The sequence below is a fragment of the Emydura macquarii genome, unplaced genomic scaffold (genome assembly GCF_026122565.2).
Source record: "Emydura macquarii macquarii isolate MOO-44397 ecotype Brisbane River unplaced genomic scaffold, CSIRO-AGI_Emac_v2 contig_1790, whole genome shotgun sequence".
Classification (NCBI taxonomy): Eukaryota; Metazoa; Chordata; order Testudines; family Chelidae; genus Emydura; species Emydura macquarii.
This window is the reverse complement of record NW_027131927.1, coordinates 25259984-25276236: the sequence shown is the minus strand read 5'-3', so window position 1 is coordinate 25276236 and position 16253 is coordinate 25259984. Positions and strand designations below refer to the sequence as shown.

Below are 16253 nucleotides of genomic sequence, written 5' to 3'. Positions count from 1 at the left end.
ACCGCCATGGATTTGTTATGTATCCAGCTTTATTTTTGTTAATGAATGGCGGGGTGGTGGTGGAGGGGGAGTTAATCATCGTCTGCATCAGGCCAGGCCCTTGGAAACCCCAGCAGTGAGGGCGGCATGAAACATTATTTCCCCCCAGTCTCTAGCAAGGAACAAGACTCCAGGAGCCAGCCTGTCAGGCCTGTAGACAAACTCGGGATAAAAATAGCGGTGCGGACGATGCTCTCCACTGCCAATCCCATTAACAGTCGCCAGGAGTGCGGGTGCTGAAGCCATAGAGCTGTCCCTCTCTTCGCTCCCCAACTCGCCCCATCTTCATGCTAAGGAGGGGGTGGGCAGAGGAGTATTGGGTCGGGCTAGCCACGCAGGAGGCGCTACGGAGAAGGCTTCGGGGAGGGGGAGGAGAGGGGCTTGTTGCACACGTTGAAAGTGGTTCAGCATCCCTCCCCCACTATCCTCCTCGTCGCTTCTCTCCTCCTCCTCTTCTCCTCCCTCTCTGCCTCTGGAGCTGGGACCTGGCTGCATTGGATGCTGGACGACTCGCTCTCTGCATCTCCTCCGCCTCCTCTGCCGGGGATGTACTGAAAGGGGGGCCGCTCCCCGGGGGACTCTCCGCTCTCCACCCGCTCCCAGCCTTTTGTTAACAGGTTAAACCCATTTGCAGATTCAAGACCCCCGCGGTAAGTAACCTGGCCAGGGCGGGGCTGCTTCCCCCGCCGGCCGGGGATGGAGCGCGCCGGTGTGTGAGTGCGGATGCTCCAGGGTGCCTTTCCCCGGGGCGAAGAAGGCTGTGCGCGCCCTTCCCGGCCGGCGGGCGGGGGGGCGGCGGGGCCGGGGGAAGTGGGGTGGAAAGAACCGCTGGTTTCAACGTGGATTTGGGGCTTCTCCTGTGTTGGGCGGATTTGTAGGTGCCTCTCCCTGCCGAGGATCATTTGGTGGTGGAGGGGAGAGAGGCACCCACATAGACCAGCCTGCAAGAGAGACAGGAGGCTGGGGCTGTATGTGCCCGGAGGAGCATGCACCTGCCCTGTCTCTGTGTGCCCGGGGCTGTATGTGCCCGGAGGAGCATGGCACCTGCCCTGTCTCTGTGTGTGTGTATGTGCCCGGAGGAGCATGTGTGTCTCTCTGTGTGTGCCCGGAGGAGGAGCATGGCACCTGCCCTGTCTCTCTGTGTGTGCCCGGGGCTGTATGTGCCCGGAGGAGCATGCACCTGCCCTGTCTCCTCTGTGTGCCCGAAGGAGCATGCACCTGCCCTGTCTCTGTGTGCCCGGGGCTGTATGTGCCCGGAGGAGCATGGCACCTGCCCTGTCTCTGTGTGCCTGGGGCTGTATGTGCCCGAAGGAGCATGCACCTGCCCTGTCTCTGTGTGCCCGGGGCTGTATGTGCCCGGAGGAGCATGGCACCTGTTCTGTCTCTCTGTGCCCGGGGCTGTATGTGCCTGTCCCTCAGGTGAGTGTGTAACGCGGGGAGAGGCCGTTCCCTCGGCCTAAGGGGCAGTGCAGGGCGGGACGTGCCCGCTCCTCCCCTGGCTTGTGGGCTCGCTCAGCGGGGCCGCTGGCCCGAGGCGGCGCTTTGCCCCGGATTCCAGCAGGACGCTCCCTTCTCCCGCACACCCCGCCTGTGTCCGCCAAACTTCTTTTTCGCCATCTGCACAGCCCCCCTCCGCTCCTCCAGCATCTTCAATAGGGAGGCAGCTGTGCTGGGCGAAGAGCGCAGCGCTGGGAAGCCGGGGGAATAAGGGATTGAAGACATTCTCCTCTGAACGGCCATGGGACACGTGCAGCGAGAGATGTCTCGTCCCTCCTCTCTCTGCTGGGGTGTGGCCGTGCGATTGCCGCTAGGACACAGTGACCAGTCAGCGGCAGCAGTCTGGATAGATTCCTATTTCAAGCAATGTAAAAGCTGTTCTCTTTCTATGGGAAGGGTGACAGATCTGGCAGGGTGTTTTAATGAGACACAAACCTCGCCCCTATTTTTTGTTTAAATTTCTCATTTAAAAGCTCACAAGACCAAGCTGGGGTAGTGGATGTGCAGCCCAGATGTTTGTTTAGATACCCCATTCCTCCTACTCCGCATCGCAAGAAAAAGGGAGGTACAGGCACCAATATGTGGATAGAGAAATAAATGATCATCAAGAGTTAATTTGTTAAAGGGACACTGCCATTTAAAAAAAAAAAAGGACTTAAATGAAGTTCCTGGTCCCACACCTGCCCCTAAACCACCTGCCAATGTTGGGCTTTACAATCACATTTTGCTTTTATTAAAAAAAATTATTATAAATGACTTTTTCATCCCTGTCGGCACCAGAAACATCCACACAAATAACAGTGGAAACTGACTATACAGGGAAAGAGTAAAACTGACAATAGCAAAATGCTATCTAATGCAGTAAGTAGGCATATAGGAAAATAGATTTTTTTCTCTCTAATCTCTTGCAGTTCATAGATTCTAAGGTTGGAAAGGACCACTATCACTATAGGCTCATTATCACTATATAACTATAATATAGTTTTAATTGTAATAGGGTTTATAATAAGGTTTACTTGTAACAATAGTAGGTAAACAATTTTCAGACCGAATTGTGATTTTGTTTGTTTGTTTTGTTTTAAGTTGATGGAGTATTTTTAACCAGCCTGGTGGCTCTGAGTGAGGAGATATGGAATATCATCTAACCAAAGGGCTAAATCCTGCAGTCCTTGGAACAAAACTCCCATTCACTTCAGTGGGAATTGTCTTAGTCAAGAGTTAAAGGATATAGAAAAAACCTGTGAAATCAACCCGTGCAGCTCCCTGTCACAAATGGATTATTACCTACAGTGAATTGTAGTATCTTCATTTATATGGCATTTTTTTTAAAAAAAGGCTCAGCTTGTCCTGCTTGGTTTGTGAGAGGACTGCATAAACCTGATATGTGTCTGTAACACTGTTAAAGTTGTTTATGTGTATGTAAGAAAACTGAAAATATTAAGGCTGTTCAGAGAATTGCACATATTGTTGTACCCACTTGTTGAACCGCTTTTATTCTGCATGAAATACTGAATACTTCTATGGACAGATACAGATATGTATGGTGTGTAAATAGATAATACGTGGGTATAGATGATTGACAGAAATATGGTTTCAGTTAGAGTTTGAACAGTCTTCCCTTCATAAAAATATTATCCTATTCAAAGTGTTTGTCTTGCTTTTTTCCCCTAGTGCTGCATAAAGAAAATCTTTAGCCATGGATGTATTCATGAAAGGGCTTTCCAAAGCTAAAGAGGGAGTCGTGGCAGCAGCAGAAAAAACCAAACAGGGTGTGGCAGAAGCAGCAGGAAAGACGAAAGAGGGCGTTCTCTATGTGGGTAGGTGGGCTACAGAAAACCAATTGCTATTAATGTGTTTGCTTCTGTTTGCTTATCTGCATGGTCAATGAAAAGACTAGGATTCAGAGTTACCTTGCTGTAAATATGGAGTAACTCAATAATAAAGTTACACAGCAATGGAAATGAGATCAGAATCGAACCATGAGCCTGGAAGTAAAACCTCTGTAAAGCTGGATAATTATTCTTGCTAGATCCATTGGTATATTGTTGTGCAAAATTAAGCACTCGGGACTTTTTCAAGGGGAAAAGGCAGTATGCCGCATTTATTGACAGAAACTAAAGTAATAACTAACTTAAACCTACACATACACACACACACACACACACACACACACACATTCACGCGCCCAAACATACCAGAAAGCGTTCTATAGTTATATATAGCTACCAGTCCTGATTGTGGCTTGAGATCGTAGCTAGGGTTCGTTGCTGGAATTCGTGGCTCGTGGCAGCTACCTGGCCAGGGAAGCTGGGCACGAGGAGAGCAGGGTCCTTGTCGGGCGCGCACCGACGCTCTTCTTTAGATGATGTGTAGAACGCTGTTTTTCCCCCAAAGCCTTGAAATCTCACCCAGTCTTTTATAGGTTTTTCAGTTCTGCTGTGTCACGTCGCTTCTCTGTGACCCTTGATTGCTGATACAATAGCAGACGTGACTTTCAGCTTGTTCTTTGATGTCTTGATTAAGTTTGATTAAGTTTTTCTGGGGTGGATCCTTCTTTGATTTTTGGGGCTATGTTCACACTCTTCAGCCTAGGATGGACTTCACACTTCATCAGGACAACTTCATCAAGACAAGCTGGCAGTTTGGGTCTGACTCACACACACATACACCCTCCATTCATACCTTGTTCAGATAACTATCTTATTCATCTAAAGGTTTAGAAAGGGTTTGACACAAGATGGAGTACATAGGGTCAAAATGGGGTTTTTACACAAGATGGAGTACATAGGTCAAAATGGGGTTTTACATTCACAATATGGAGTATGACTGAGAGAAGTTCAAATGTTACATGATATCAATAATAACCATATAGAGGTTGACACAAATAAGGGTATGAATTGAAAGCTATGAATTAATCTACAGGGTTACAATTACAATTTTATTCCTACAATATCATTGCATTGTGATAGCTACCCATTATTTGAGCATGGTGCCAAAAGCATAGAATATAGAATATTAGAGTTGGAAGGGACCTCAGGAGGTCATCTAGTCCAACCCCCTGCTCAAAGCAGGACTAACCTCAGCTATATCATAGATAGTTGCATACCATAGGAGATCTGTACAATAAAAGATACGTGCCAAAAAATAACTGGCTCGCTGTCCAAGAGCCCTAACAGGTTTAGGGCACACTGGCTGGTACAGTAAAGAACGGTATACAAAGACAGAATGACATGTGGCTTTATAACCCGAATGCTACTGAATATGTGGATGTTAAGGAAGTTTTTTTGAAGAAAAAGTCAGTTAATTTGGAGACTGAGCCAACGTTATGCTTCCTGTTCCTGTATAAAGCAAAGAGGATTCAGTAGCTGGAAGGGAATGTAATTATGTTTTTCATGATGTTAAATAAAGATTTCTGATATTGAACATTCTGTGTACAAGCATTTCATTCCCTCACCTCCCTTGACTGAGTTTCCTCTAATGGATACTTGTTACATTGAAGGCCCATAGCACTTTCCTTCATGGATTATGAAGGAATGCCCACAGCAACTCTGTGAGGAAGTGGAATTATTATATCCACTTTACAAATGGGAAAACTGAGACAAGGAGAGGTTAAATGACTTGCCCATATCACATAGGGAGCCTGTGCAGAGCTAGGCATAGAATTCATATCTCAAATTCCAGTCCTACGCTTTAACCACAGGATCATTCTCTTTGCTTAGCAGGTTTCAAGCTCTAGAGAACTGTGTCTTCCAAAGGCTGTGATGAAAAATTCATAGGAAAGAACCTGTAAAATGCAGGAGTAAATGGTTGGTTAGTTTAAATAAACATATGCCTCTGCTTCCTCCTGTCTAAGTTAAATTAGGTCATGGAAAAATGTGAATGAAATAATACATTCTTTTCAGTATATCCTTTCTGTTTTTTTCATGGTTTTATATGTAAATACTGATAAAGATGCTGTGTGTACCTAGAGAGATGCGCACAGATTTCAGAAGATTTGAAAATGGTTGAAAACTGAATCAATTCCTTGATATGGGACTATTGGGGTTGCCACACACTCCTTGTTTTCTTTTCATGAATCACAATATCTTACCAGGTTAACATTAGTTTGTAACAAATTATTTCTGCTCCAGATATATTGGACTACACATTTTAGCTCATCTTGAACATTCTTTTCCAGTTAAGCCATAGCAAATTTCATTCCCTGGTTAACACAGAAAGCAGTAATTTTTAAAACTAATTTTAAAATCAATATATGTTTCAATGTATCTAGGCATTTTTTCACAATTATCAGAATACCTTTCACTCTTTCATTTTATATTATTAGTTTTCAGTGGTATGTGTTTTATTTTCTTGTAGATCATGATAGTCTTTTCATTATTTCTTTTTATTTGTTATGCTCAAAGTGTATGCTGAGTTAATCTCCATGACTTTTTCATTTGCTATGATATTAGGAATGCTGGCACTCAGTCTTGCTTCCAATGAAGTCAGTTGCAAAATTCCCATTGTCTTCAATATGCTTAGATTGTGAGCTGTTTGGGGTAGGGTCTGTATGCTAATAATAATTAAGAATAGTGCAGGAGTGATCCACAGTGAACTGATTTCTTTCATAAAGGAAACAAACATATGTAGTTTCACTGTAACAGGAAAAGGGCTACTAGGCAAAAGATCCACTCTCTCCTTCGCTCCAGGAGTGATGACAGCTAATATGTACAGCCTCTAGAAGTTCATCTTCCCTAACTGGAATTGTAGTTAAAAATGTCAGCTGATCTAGGGGTTGGCCTGATTTTCCTTCATGCCCTGATGTAAGAAGAGAAGCCAGGAATTCCTCTTTTTACCTCCCCAGCACAGGGTAGTGGTAACTTATCTTTTCTCCTGCGCAGCTGGAGCAGAAGAGGAGGAAGATAATGGCTAAATTCATAAAGGATTAGTACAATGGAACTCATTTATAATGGAGTGAATTGCATTGAAGCAAATGAGGATTTTCACTCTCTATCACTGTGTACAGAGTTGAAACTATAACTGAGTACATTACAAGTAGGTTCTGCAGTGCTATTGGTTGACATCTTCCTGAAAAGGCCCTATTGAGATCAGAGTTCAGAAGGCCTTGATAGTATTTTTTACATCTCAGTAGTCAGCTTGTCAATGACTCTTTGCCATCAGTTCTTGGGGGTAGATTAATGAGAAGCTAAGATCTTTCTGTCCAAATTACTGCTACTGCTACTATTCAAAGCATAGTAAAAACAATCTAGTACAAAAAAGTTGGTAAGAGAATCCCATGGAAAAATAGCCATTATCTGGGAAGAATGGAGTCATGGTAATGATTTAATCTTCTAGGCACAAAGAAACATTTCTGTCTATGGGCAAGGAGGCTACAGAGGACTTGGGAAAGTTTGGATTTTATTCTGTTTATCTTCATCCTGAATCCCGTTCTCCTCTGCCATTGTTTCTTTCCTCTTTCCTTAGTACCTGATCCAGTGTCCATTGCAGTCATTGGAAAGCCCTTCTGAATGGGTTTTGGATTAGGCCCTGAGTGAGCTTCTTTCTTTCACTCTGTGTTCAGAGTTTCCACTTGTGTGTATCAGCATAGGTCCAGTGAAATCAATGGAGCTACACTGATTCATGGCAGCTAAGCATCAGGTCTTCATAGTTAATGTATAACACACAAAGGAACTATGTGATTAGTGGTTATTAAGAGAAGGGAACTGGGATTCAGGAACCCTGGGTTCTGGTTTCTGCTTTGCCACTGACTTGCTGGGTGACAGATTGTTCAAATTAGAGTCCCATTGTCTTCATTAGAAGTTATAGCTGCTTAGCACTTACACGTTTAGGAACCTTAAACATGGATGACTTACTCATGTTTATCTTTATGCCAATTTCACTTAAGTGAATAAGGGTTAGATGATGACCTCCTTATACACATTGAACAATACAGTACTCTTTAATTTCAGTGAGACAGTTTGAGGAGTGTGGTACTAAGAGAGAAGTATTTTAATCTGCCTCTGAGTATAGATGTGATGCTCTGATTCAGGGGTTGCAGTTTGCTAATTTTGGCTCAAACTCACTATCTCAGGGAAAGGGGATGGGGCTTGTCAGGAGATGGGATGGGCAGAGTGAAGCTTTGCTACCCCAATTCTCTGATGGTGTGTGGCTTTTGTGTAGGACAAAGTGGCCCCGCCTCTGCAATTTAATTTACACGGGGTCTGGGTAGCTCAGTCTCTGGTAGCTAAAATCCCTTCCCTGTCAGCTCTCCTGGCTCCAGTTTACCCAAGCTCTGGTGTTCATATCTGTGTAGATTTGATCTGACCTGGTACTAATCCGTACCTTCCCCAAACTGTTTCGATTCATACAGATACCTCGGCTGCAGCCTTCTCTCAAGACATTTGTTGTTTTTCTTTGGCAGTAGAAAAGCTTGTGGGATAGCAAAGATATTCCAGTTTTAATCCCTGCTAAAGTTCTTGTGGAAACAGTTCCCCATGGGAACACTCAGAAGTTCATGAATTTTCTTGGGCAATAATCTCTCCCCTTATCTCCCTCTCCCAAGTTAGGTCATGCTTCCCTGTTCCCAATCAACTGTTGCTTAAAGTGGTGCATTGCCGCTGCAGGAAGGGCTTTAGCCCGCCCTGTGTCTGAATGAGGCCCTGATTCGTTGGAGTGTGGAGAATGCTCAGCACCTGTCAAGCAATTTGTGCCTTGCAGGATTGGGCCCCATAGCCAATGCACAGAATAACTACTTACGTTAATAGTACTGACAAATACTACAGAAATGGCAATGGAGGGTGGTAGTTATTATTTCTTGATTTTTTTTTCACCCAAAGGTCCAAATTCTGGCTGGAGCCTGAAAACAGGAGTAAAGTCCACTGCCCTCCTCCCTGTGTGGGCACATGTACAGTGTACACAGGAAAGGTAGTGGTAGTGTGTGCCACTATTCAGCCTGTATTGTGTAATCTGTGCAGAGGGGCCATTGCTGAGTCAGTGTGTATATGCAGACCATGTTTCTTGACCACTAGTTCGTGCTAGGGTGACCAGATGTCCCAATTTTATAGGGACAGTCCTGATATGTTGGACTTTTTCTTATATAGGCGCCTATTACCCCCCATCCCCGTCCCAATTTTTCATACTTGCTATCTGGTCACCCTAGTTCATGTCCTGTATCACCCTTCCACAGCTCCTGTCATGCAGGATATGAGGAGCAGCCTTCCTATGATGTTTTGGCGTGGCCAGAATAAAGACAACCACTTTCCATCATATGCTCCCACTACTGGCTGCAACTTTACTTAGGTGAGCCTATGGGCCTCTCCAGCCAGAATTTGTCCCACAGAATCTGGCTGCTGTCCTTACAGGACCCTATTCTGACCCTGAGCAAAGCCTAAGTAAAAAGGAAGCTGTGTTACAACACAGCACAAGTGAGATACCAACATAAAGCGTGAAGCTAGGAGAGCTGAGTAGCTAGATGGCTGCTATCTACTGCCCAGTATGAATTTGCTTATGAGAATCTGTGATTTGGCTGGATCCACTGGCCAAACTCTCACGTGGCCAAGAGGCCCACTCCCTACTCTCCATAGACCTGATTCTTATCTCACTTATAGTGTAAATCAGGACTAATTCCACTGAATTCAATGGAGTTATACCTGTGTAACGCCAGCGTAAGCGAGGTAAGAATCAAGATGTATATTCCTCTCTGGAGATATCTGCTGTGCAGAGTTCCTCTGTGAGGATTTTTTGCTCCTTCCACCCCAGTTGAACAGTTAAACATCACTACGGCTTCTACCTAGAATTTTCCACAGACACTCTTGCTTGTCTTCCTACCACAGATTTAAAGACACATGCACATGCACACTGTTGAGAAGCCCTCTACATAAAATGGTGTGTGCGTGTGTTGAATAGAATAATACAGAAAAATTACCCAAATTAATAAAATAGCATAGCTAGAAATTTCTAAATACTAACTCCTTGGAAAAACATTTTCTTATATAATCGTGCTTTTTAAATTTAGAGATCAGCACTGGCCCTCGAAGATCTAGTCCAATGGTATTGTAAAACTGTTACTTTGGCTTCCATGGTATATATCACATACCACTTCTCTGCACTGTAAATTGCTAAGCACGGTAGGCCAGAGATGGGCTTAATCCCCTTAAGATGTAGCTAAGGGGTAGTCTATACTTACCTCGGAGATTCGGCGGCAGTCGACTGGAGTTACGCAAGCTATGAAAAAAACTTGCATAACTCCCATCGATTTCTGTGCTTCTGTTCTGCATGCCGACTTCAATGCACTGTGCCAACAGGAACATGGTTCCAATTGACGCAGCTCTACGCCACTTGAGAAGGTGGTCTTAATATGTCAATTTCTGGATCAACTGAGCGGGTCTTCACTGACCGCTCAGTCGATCCAGAGAAGTCGATCTGATGGCGATGACTTTGCCGCCGTCAGTGTAGATATAACTTCAGTTATAGAATCAGAGAACCGGAAGTCTGGAATGGAAAAAAGACATTGAGGGTGGGATTTTCAAAAGTACTATCTGTTGGTTTATTTCTGCTCCCTCTGAAGTGAATAGGAGCTTTACCATTGACTCCAATGGAAACAGAGCCCATTTCCTTTCCAGTGCAGAATTTTTCCCTAAATTGGCATGTGCAAAGGTATCATGAATTCCAAAATTGGTTTGGTCTTTGTGGTTACCTCATCACACTGCACACTCATGTCCAATACTATATCCATTACTGCTCACTATTATCTCTAGGCATATTTCAGTGTAGCTGCTTTCCAGATTCCACTTTCATTAAAATATTTGTTTCAGATTACTTCCCACATAAATATTAGCTTGCATTTTTCCAAAATGAATTTCATGACCATGTTTCTATTACCTCTAGGCACTTTTATATCATTTTTATGTCCTCCCTCTTTGCAGTTCCCCCTATATTAAGACCAGAATAAAGTCTGCAGGATTGAGTTATAAATCGCAGCTGCAAATCTGGGTCCTGACCCTTACACACATGAGTAACTTCATGTATGTGGGACATTAGTGGAACTGCTCACATAAGCGAGTTTATTCATGTCCAAAAGTCTTTGAAGGATTGGGAGCTTATTTAACATACTGTTTACTAGAGCTTTCATGAAGTTGATAAATCAAGCCAGACCTAACATGGATGTTTCCAGTGCTTGGCTGTCCACCTCTCCACTACTCAAAACATGGCCAGTTATTTCACCCTTTATTGAGGTTCTCCAGTCGACCTTCAGTCCTTGCACCATTGCTTATATCAAGCCCAATTTTAATGAATTTTAAACTTCTTATGAGACACTATCTCAATTTATTAAAATCTAGATGTGCCATGTTTCCTGCTTTCCCATCACCCACTCATTTGTACCAGTATTTATAAACAGGTATTGAAAATGCTAACAACAATTTCATTGTAAAATTATTTTGCTTTGTTTAGGTTCCAGGACCAGGGAGGGAGTTGTTCATGGTGTCACAACAGGTAAGCACACAAGTATATTATTTCAACTGTCGTCTTATTTAAATCTATGATAAATCAGCCATCCATCTGTTAAATGGGTTCTTTGTCTTTGCACAGCCTCCACCCATAGAGACTGACAGCCCTGTTCGTCTAGGCAAGTCTGTTTCTCCTTGAGTGCGGGAGAGGAAGGGCACTGGGTGTTGAATGTGGGAGGGGGTGAAAGGGAATGTATTTGGGAGATATAGGGTGAAGTGGGATGTTTGTGTCAGGAGGACTGTCAGGAGGACTGAAACCAATGCTGACGGATTATTTGGGGGCTATGGGTGATGTAAGTGGGTGATAGTCGGCGTAGGGGGACTGGCGCTGGAATGGAAAGTGCTGATGCTACCTGGAGATTAGGAACTGAAACCAACACAGCAAATGACAGGTGGTCAGGAGGTCACTCATGTACTAGGGATGTACAGAGCACATGGGAAGGAAAGGCTGTAGGAAAGTAGGAAGCATTTGAAGCACATAGTAGAAAACAGTGTCAGAGTCAGTGAGTAGTGGACTGTTTGAGGCAGTGCCATGCTGGAGCTGCTGTGATGTATGTTTTCACCTTGTGCAGATCTACTAAGCCCCAGAGGAGAATACATCTTGGGTCTGGGTAACAGGTGGCACCTCTGCTTTTTGATCCTAACCATGCCTTCTTTTCCTCATACCATTCCTCAAACCTGGATGAGTCATGGGGTTCGCAGTTCTTCCATGGCACTAGAGGAGTTGGAACTGAAGGACGGTACCATCTTTGTACCATTTCAACATATGAAGGGGTGCTTCTGCTCTGCAATAGGACACAGGGCTTGTCTACATTTACCTCGGAGATTCGGCAGCAGTCGACTGGAGTTATGCAAGCTACGCAAAAAACTTGCATAATTCTCGTTGACTTCTCTGTTTCTGTTCTGCCTGCTGTCTTCACTGCACTGCGGATGCAGCGCTACGCCACTTGAGAACGTGGTCTTAATACGTCAATTTCAGGATCGACTGAGCAGGTCTTCACTGACCGCTCAGTCGATCCAGAGAAATCAATCAATTTGCCGCTGTCAGTGAAGACGTAGCCACAATAGAATTGAGCTTATGGGGCCTGATCCAAAGCCTGTGGAAATCAGTGGAAAGAGTTCCACTGACTTCTTGGGGCTTTGGATTGTGTCCATGACGAGGAGTGGAAGTGATACTTTCCCCATTTTCTTCATATATCTTTAAAACTACACCTGTCTGAATCTGTCCACAGCAGATGATCTTTTAATCTGTCTGAAGCTGGAGCTTTAGCTAATGGCTGTAAGTAAAGTTGTCTGAACATTTACATTCTGTTGCTCTGTTTTCAACTGCTCATAACTTTCCAAAACTGTCGCTTTTTGGCCCGAAATTTACCCAAAGTGGGCTCTGCCTGAGGATGATATTTTTCCTTAGAAAGTTTGAGCAAAAACAGTTCAGCCATTTTTGAGACTGAGAAAAAGGGAAAATGACATGTCTTCCATTATTAAAATGATTGATTTTTTTTAAAAAGAAAAAACAGGGCTAGCACTGAAGCAGGCAGAAGTAGGAAACTAAAAGCCGGCTGGGAGAAGTGCCTTTCAAAATTCTGCTGAAATTTTGCTTTGAATTTGTCACAGTTATGAAGATTTGAAAATTGTACTTTGCACGTGCACAGGCTATTTCAACAACATTAGCACTTTACAATTTGAAAATTAGGCTGCATGGGGCATGCAGACACATGGCCATAGTAGCTGTACAGTGAAAAATTCAGTGAATCTATGAGTTAAATTGATTTGGACGGTAACAGGTGTGGTAAGTCCAAAATCAGTAAGCAATATGGCGCAATAATTGGTAAGGTTCAAAGTGAATTAAACTCTTTGATATACACACAGAGAAGTTAAGAGCTTAAAAGCTTAAATCCTGTTTGAAAAATCTGCATAGTACACTGAATTTCATGCAATTTATCTTCTTTGGAATGATTGACACAAGGAATGTTTACACTGCAGGTGGGTGCATGCCTCCCAACCCTGGCAGACAGATGCACACTAGCCTCTAAAAATAGCAGTGAGGATGATGTGGCATGGGTGGTGTCATGAAATAGCCACCTGAATATGGACCCAGGGATACAGTGGGCTTGTTACTGGTGGCTAGCCTGTGCCATGACATCCACACTACTATTTTTAGCATGCCCTCTCAAGCAGACCTAGCGCATCTCTAACTGTGCATGGTCGGAGGCATGCTTCCTGCTGCAGCATAAACATTCACTTAAAGGCCTGGAAAAATACCTGAGCAAGAAGTTCAGAGGTTCTGAAGACCACTGTGAAAGTTAATAGCTTAGATAAGGAATTAGAAAAGAAAGAAGTTTGGGGTGAGACAAGGACTTTTTCTATTTCCTACTGCCCCACGCAGAAGTCCAGAGGAAATAAATATCAGTTGATTCATGCTCAATTATACAAACCCTACAATTTTTGAAGAAAAACTTCCTAGGGGGCATATTTAGCCTTGTTTAACGTCATATACCAAATGAATGGTTGAGGAATAGGCAAGGGGGGTGTTTTAGCAGCTAAGCTGAGGTGATCAACTGCAAAATTTAGCCTTAAGACACATATTGAAGCATTTGGAATTGGTACAAGTCTTTGATATAAGGTTTGCAGCTTGACATCAATCTAAGCTGGCCAGAGCTCAGTTAAGGGCTAACAGAAGGAAGAAAAGGAGACTCCACTTGAACTGGCAGAGGATCTGTGGTGATTGGTATATCTGATGTGTGGTGTATCCAGATGAACAGCATGAACATCCAGCTAAATTAGTGGTGGCGATGTTGATTAACTGAACTTGAACTTGAAAAGTCCAAAGACACTGTGTGAACCCTATGGAATTTGTTGCAGCATTGGAATCTTTCTGTGCAGTAGCCTAGCAGGGATGAAAGCTGCTTCTCATGATAGCAAAGTAGAAATGATTAATTGTGAATCCTGTGAGTACCAGCCTGTGCCTGATGTTCATGAGAGAGGGGATTCTAGCTGGATGCATTACATGTTTGAGAGGTTTGAGGTTTAATTTTGTTTGTAAGACAAAGAACTTGGACAATGATGCAAAACATAAGGACACCAATTCCACTAAATGCTGCTTCAGTTAAAAAAATTGGCCAGAAAAGGATTATTACGAATTTAGGCAAACCAAAATAGAACATCATAAATGACTAATGATGGGCCCTCACCCAGCTCAGGAAATGACTGACACTAAGCTGAATGGACAAAACTTATGGTTACTGATAGTAATTCTATAATATTTTTGTTTAATTCTGGGCAGTTAAACTTCAGTAATGTAGGAGGGTTGTTGAAGGTTAATTAAAAATTTGAAATGGAGAGGAACTTTGTACACAGGCTCAAACAATTACGGTGAATAGAGCAAACTTGCTACAAAAGCTGGAGAACACAAGTTCTAAAGTTCATATGAGTAAGTGACTAGAGAACTTGATCCAGTACAAACTGGGGAAACTGGGTTTAAGAAATGAACCTCTGGTAACTGAACAACTGGTTTGGAAAGCACAGATAGTTGGTGAATTCAGATTTGGATTTCATTCTAGCTAATGATTGTATAACTGATGCTAATAAAGTGTCTTGTAGATTCAGTCCATGGAAATTAATCCTGATAAATCATGTTATTTTCATCTAAATGTGTGATTTGAATATTAAATGTAATAATTTGTGTCCTCTTGAATTGCATTAGAATGTTTCATGTAACTCTGAGTTCGAACTGGAGGGGAAGAGATTGGCTATTACTTAACCAATAATTTGGGCAGACTGCCTTAAGTGACTTCAGAACTGTATTCTCAAAATTAGCTTTATCAGGGAGTAGTTTGACTTTCAGGGTCCAGCCAAATAGCTAATACACCAAACATCTCAATTAGCATCAGGAGACTTGAGGCATATCATATGCATTGTCAACAGTGACTACTGAGCATCAGATGGTTTGATTTCATGACCAGTTGGAATATATTATTGAGAACTGGCCTGGAGAGGAGTCATAATGGGCCACTGCTGGTTGGCACTTTTTGGCCTGATGGCCAGATAAAGTCCCTGCACATCAAGCCCTAAAGATCAGCTTGTGGAGACATTGCTCAGTCATGGATGGCAGCAGTCATGTGGCTATCTGTGATTTACCTGGCTGCACCAGATCAGTTATAACCCTGTGGAGCTTTTAAGACATGCAGAATAAAGCCATACAATGTGCCCATGGATATTTGGTGCTACGGCACCTCACTGTCTAAACGTGCTGTTGCTGTATTACTGCTAGGGCTGTTAGTTTACCAAGGCTGCTGCCTTCCCAGATTATTACATAGAGCTTATAAGCAAAGTCGGTTTATTTGATATGGTTTGATCAACCTGATGCTTAGATTAATTTGATGATTTGATATTAATCTTCATTCTAATTTGATTTCTTTGTTTATATATATGTATGTGTATATATATATCTGTATATCAACAGATCAAATATATATGCTTTTGTTTTGTTATTTAGTCTAGATAGTAAAATTATATCAAATGGAAGCCTATGTGGTTTGGATGTTTCCTTCTCAAAGTCAGGGTCCCTGAAGAGTCCCAGGATAAATAAAAGAGACAACTCTGTGATGCATCTAGTAGTGATGTATAGAAATGCCCTGTAGTTCTCTTATAACTGGTGCCTGAGCAGGAATATTGTTGGGTTTTGAGGAAAATTTGACTTCTGAATTGACCATTTCTTTCAATAAGCAACATGGGTTCCAGAAACTTTGAGGGCCTGGGGTAGACAATATGAGCCCATCAGCTGAAAGGCTACCCATTTCCCTGTAATTGTGTCAATACTCCTTACAGGCAGAAGAAAGGAAACACTCTCTGTCTCTTTCTGTTTTTAGCAGAGGAGGGGCATGGTACTTTAACATCTTCTCCACAAACTACAATTTGCTGGACTTATATGATCACTGTCTCAGCACCTCTAGCACCTGATGTGAAAGAATGTGCCTCTGTGACTCAATGGGAGACACCTAATCTGCTTAGGTGCTTTTGAAAATCCCACTTGGTACCTAGCAGCATGTTTAAGCACATTTGAAAACTCACCCTTATTCACTTTTAAAAACTAGATTTAAGGCTCACTTATGTACTTCTGAAATGTTTACACTAGAATATTAGCTAAAATCAATTTTGGCAAACCCAGTATAATACTAACATTGTATTTCTGGGAGGGAACGTGCTTTGGGTGACATGCTTTACTCAAGTTCT

The 16253-nt window shown here is 43.0% G+C and overlaps 1 protein-coding gene across 1 annotated transcript in view; it reads left to right on the top strand.

Moving 5' to 3' along the window:
* Positions 1-396: 396 nt before the first annotated feature.
* Positions 397-16253, top strand: part of SNCA (synuclein alpha) — a 94191-nt gene continuing 78334 nt past the window's right edge. Inside the window, exons 1-3 of the mRNA XM_067557390.1 lie at positions 397-689; positions 3208-3353; positions 10966-11007. Coding sequence (XP_067413491.1) covers positions 3233-3353; positions 10966-11007 — 163 coding nt within the window. The 5' untranslated portion in view covers positions 397-689; positions 3208-3232. The remainder of the gene's footprint in view (positions 690-3207; positions 3354-10965; positions 11008-16253) is intronic.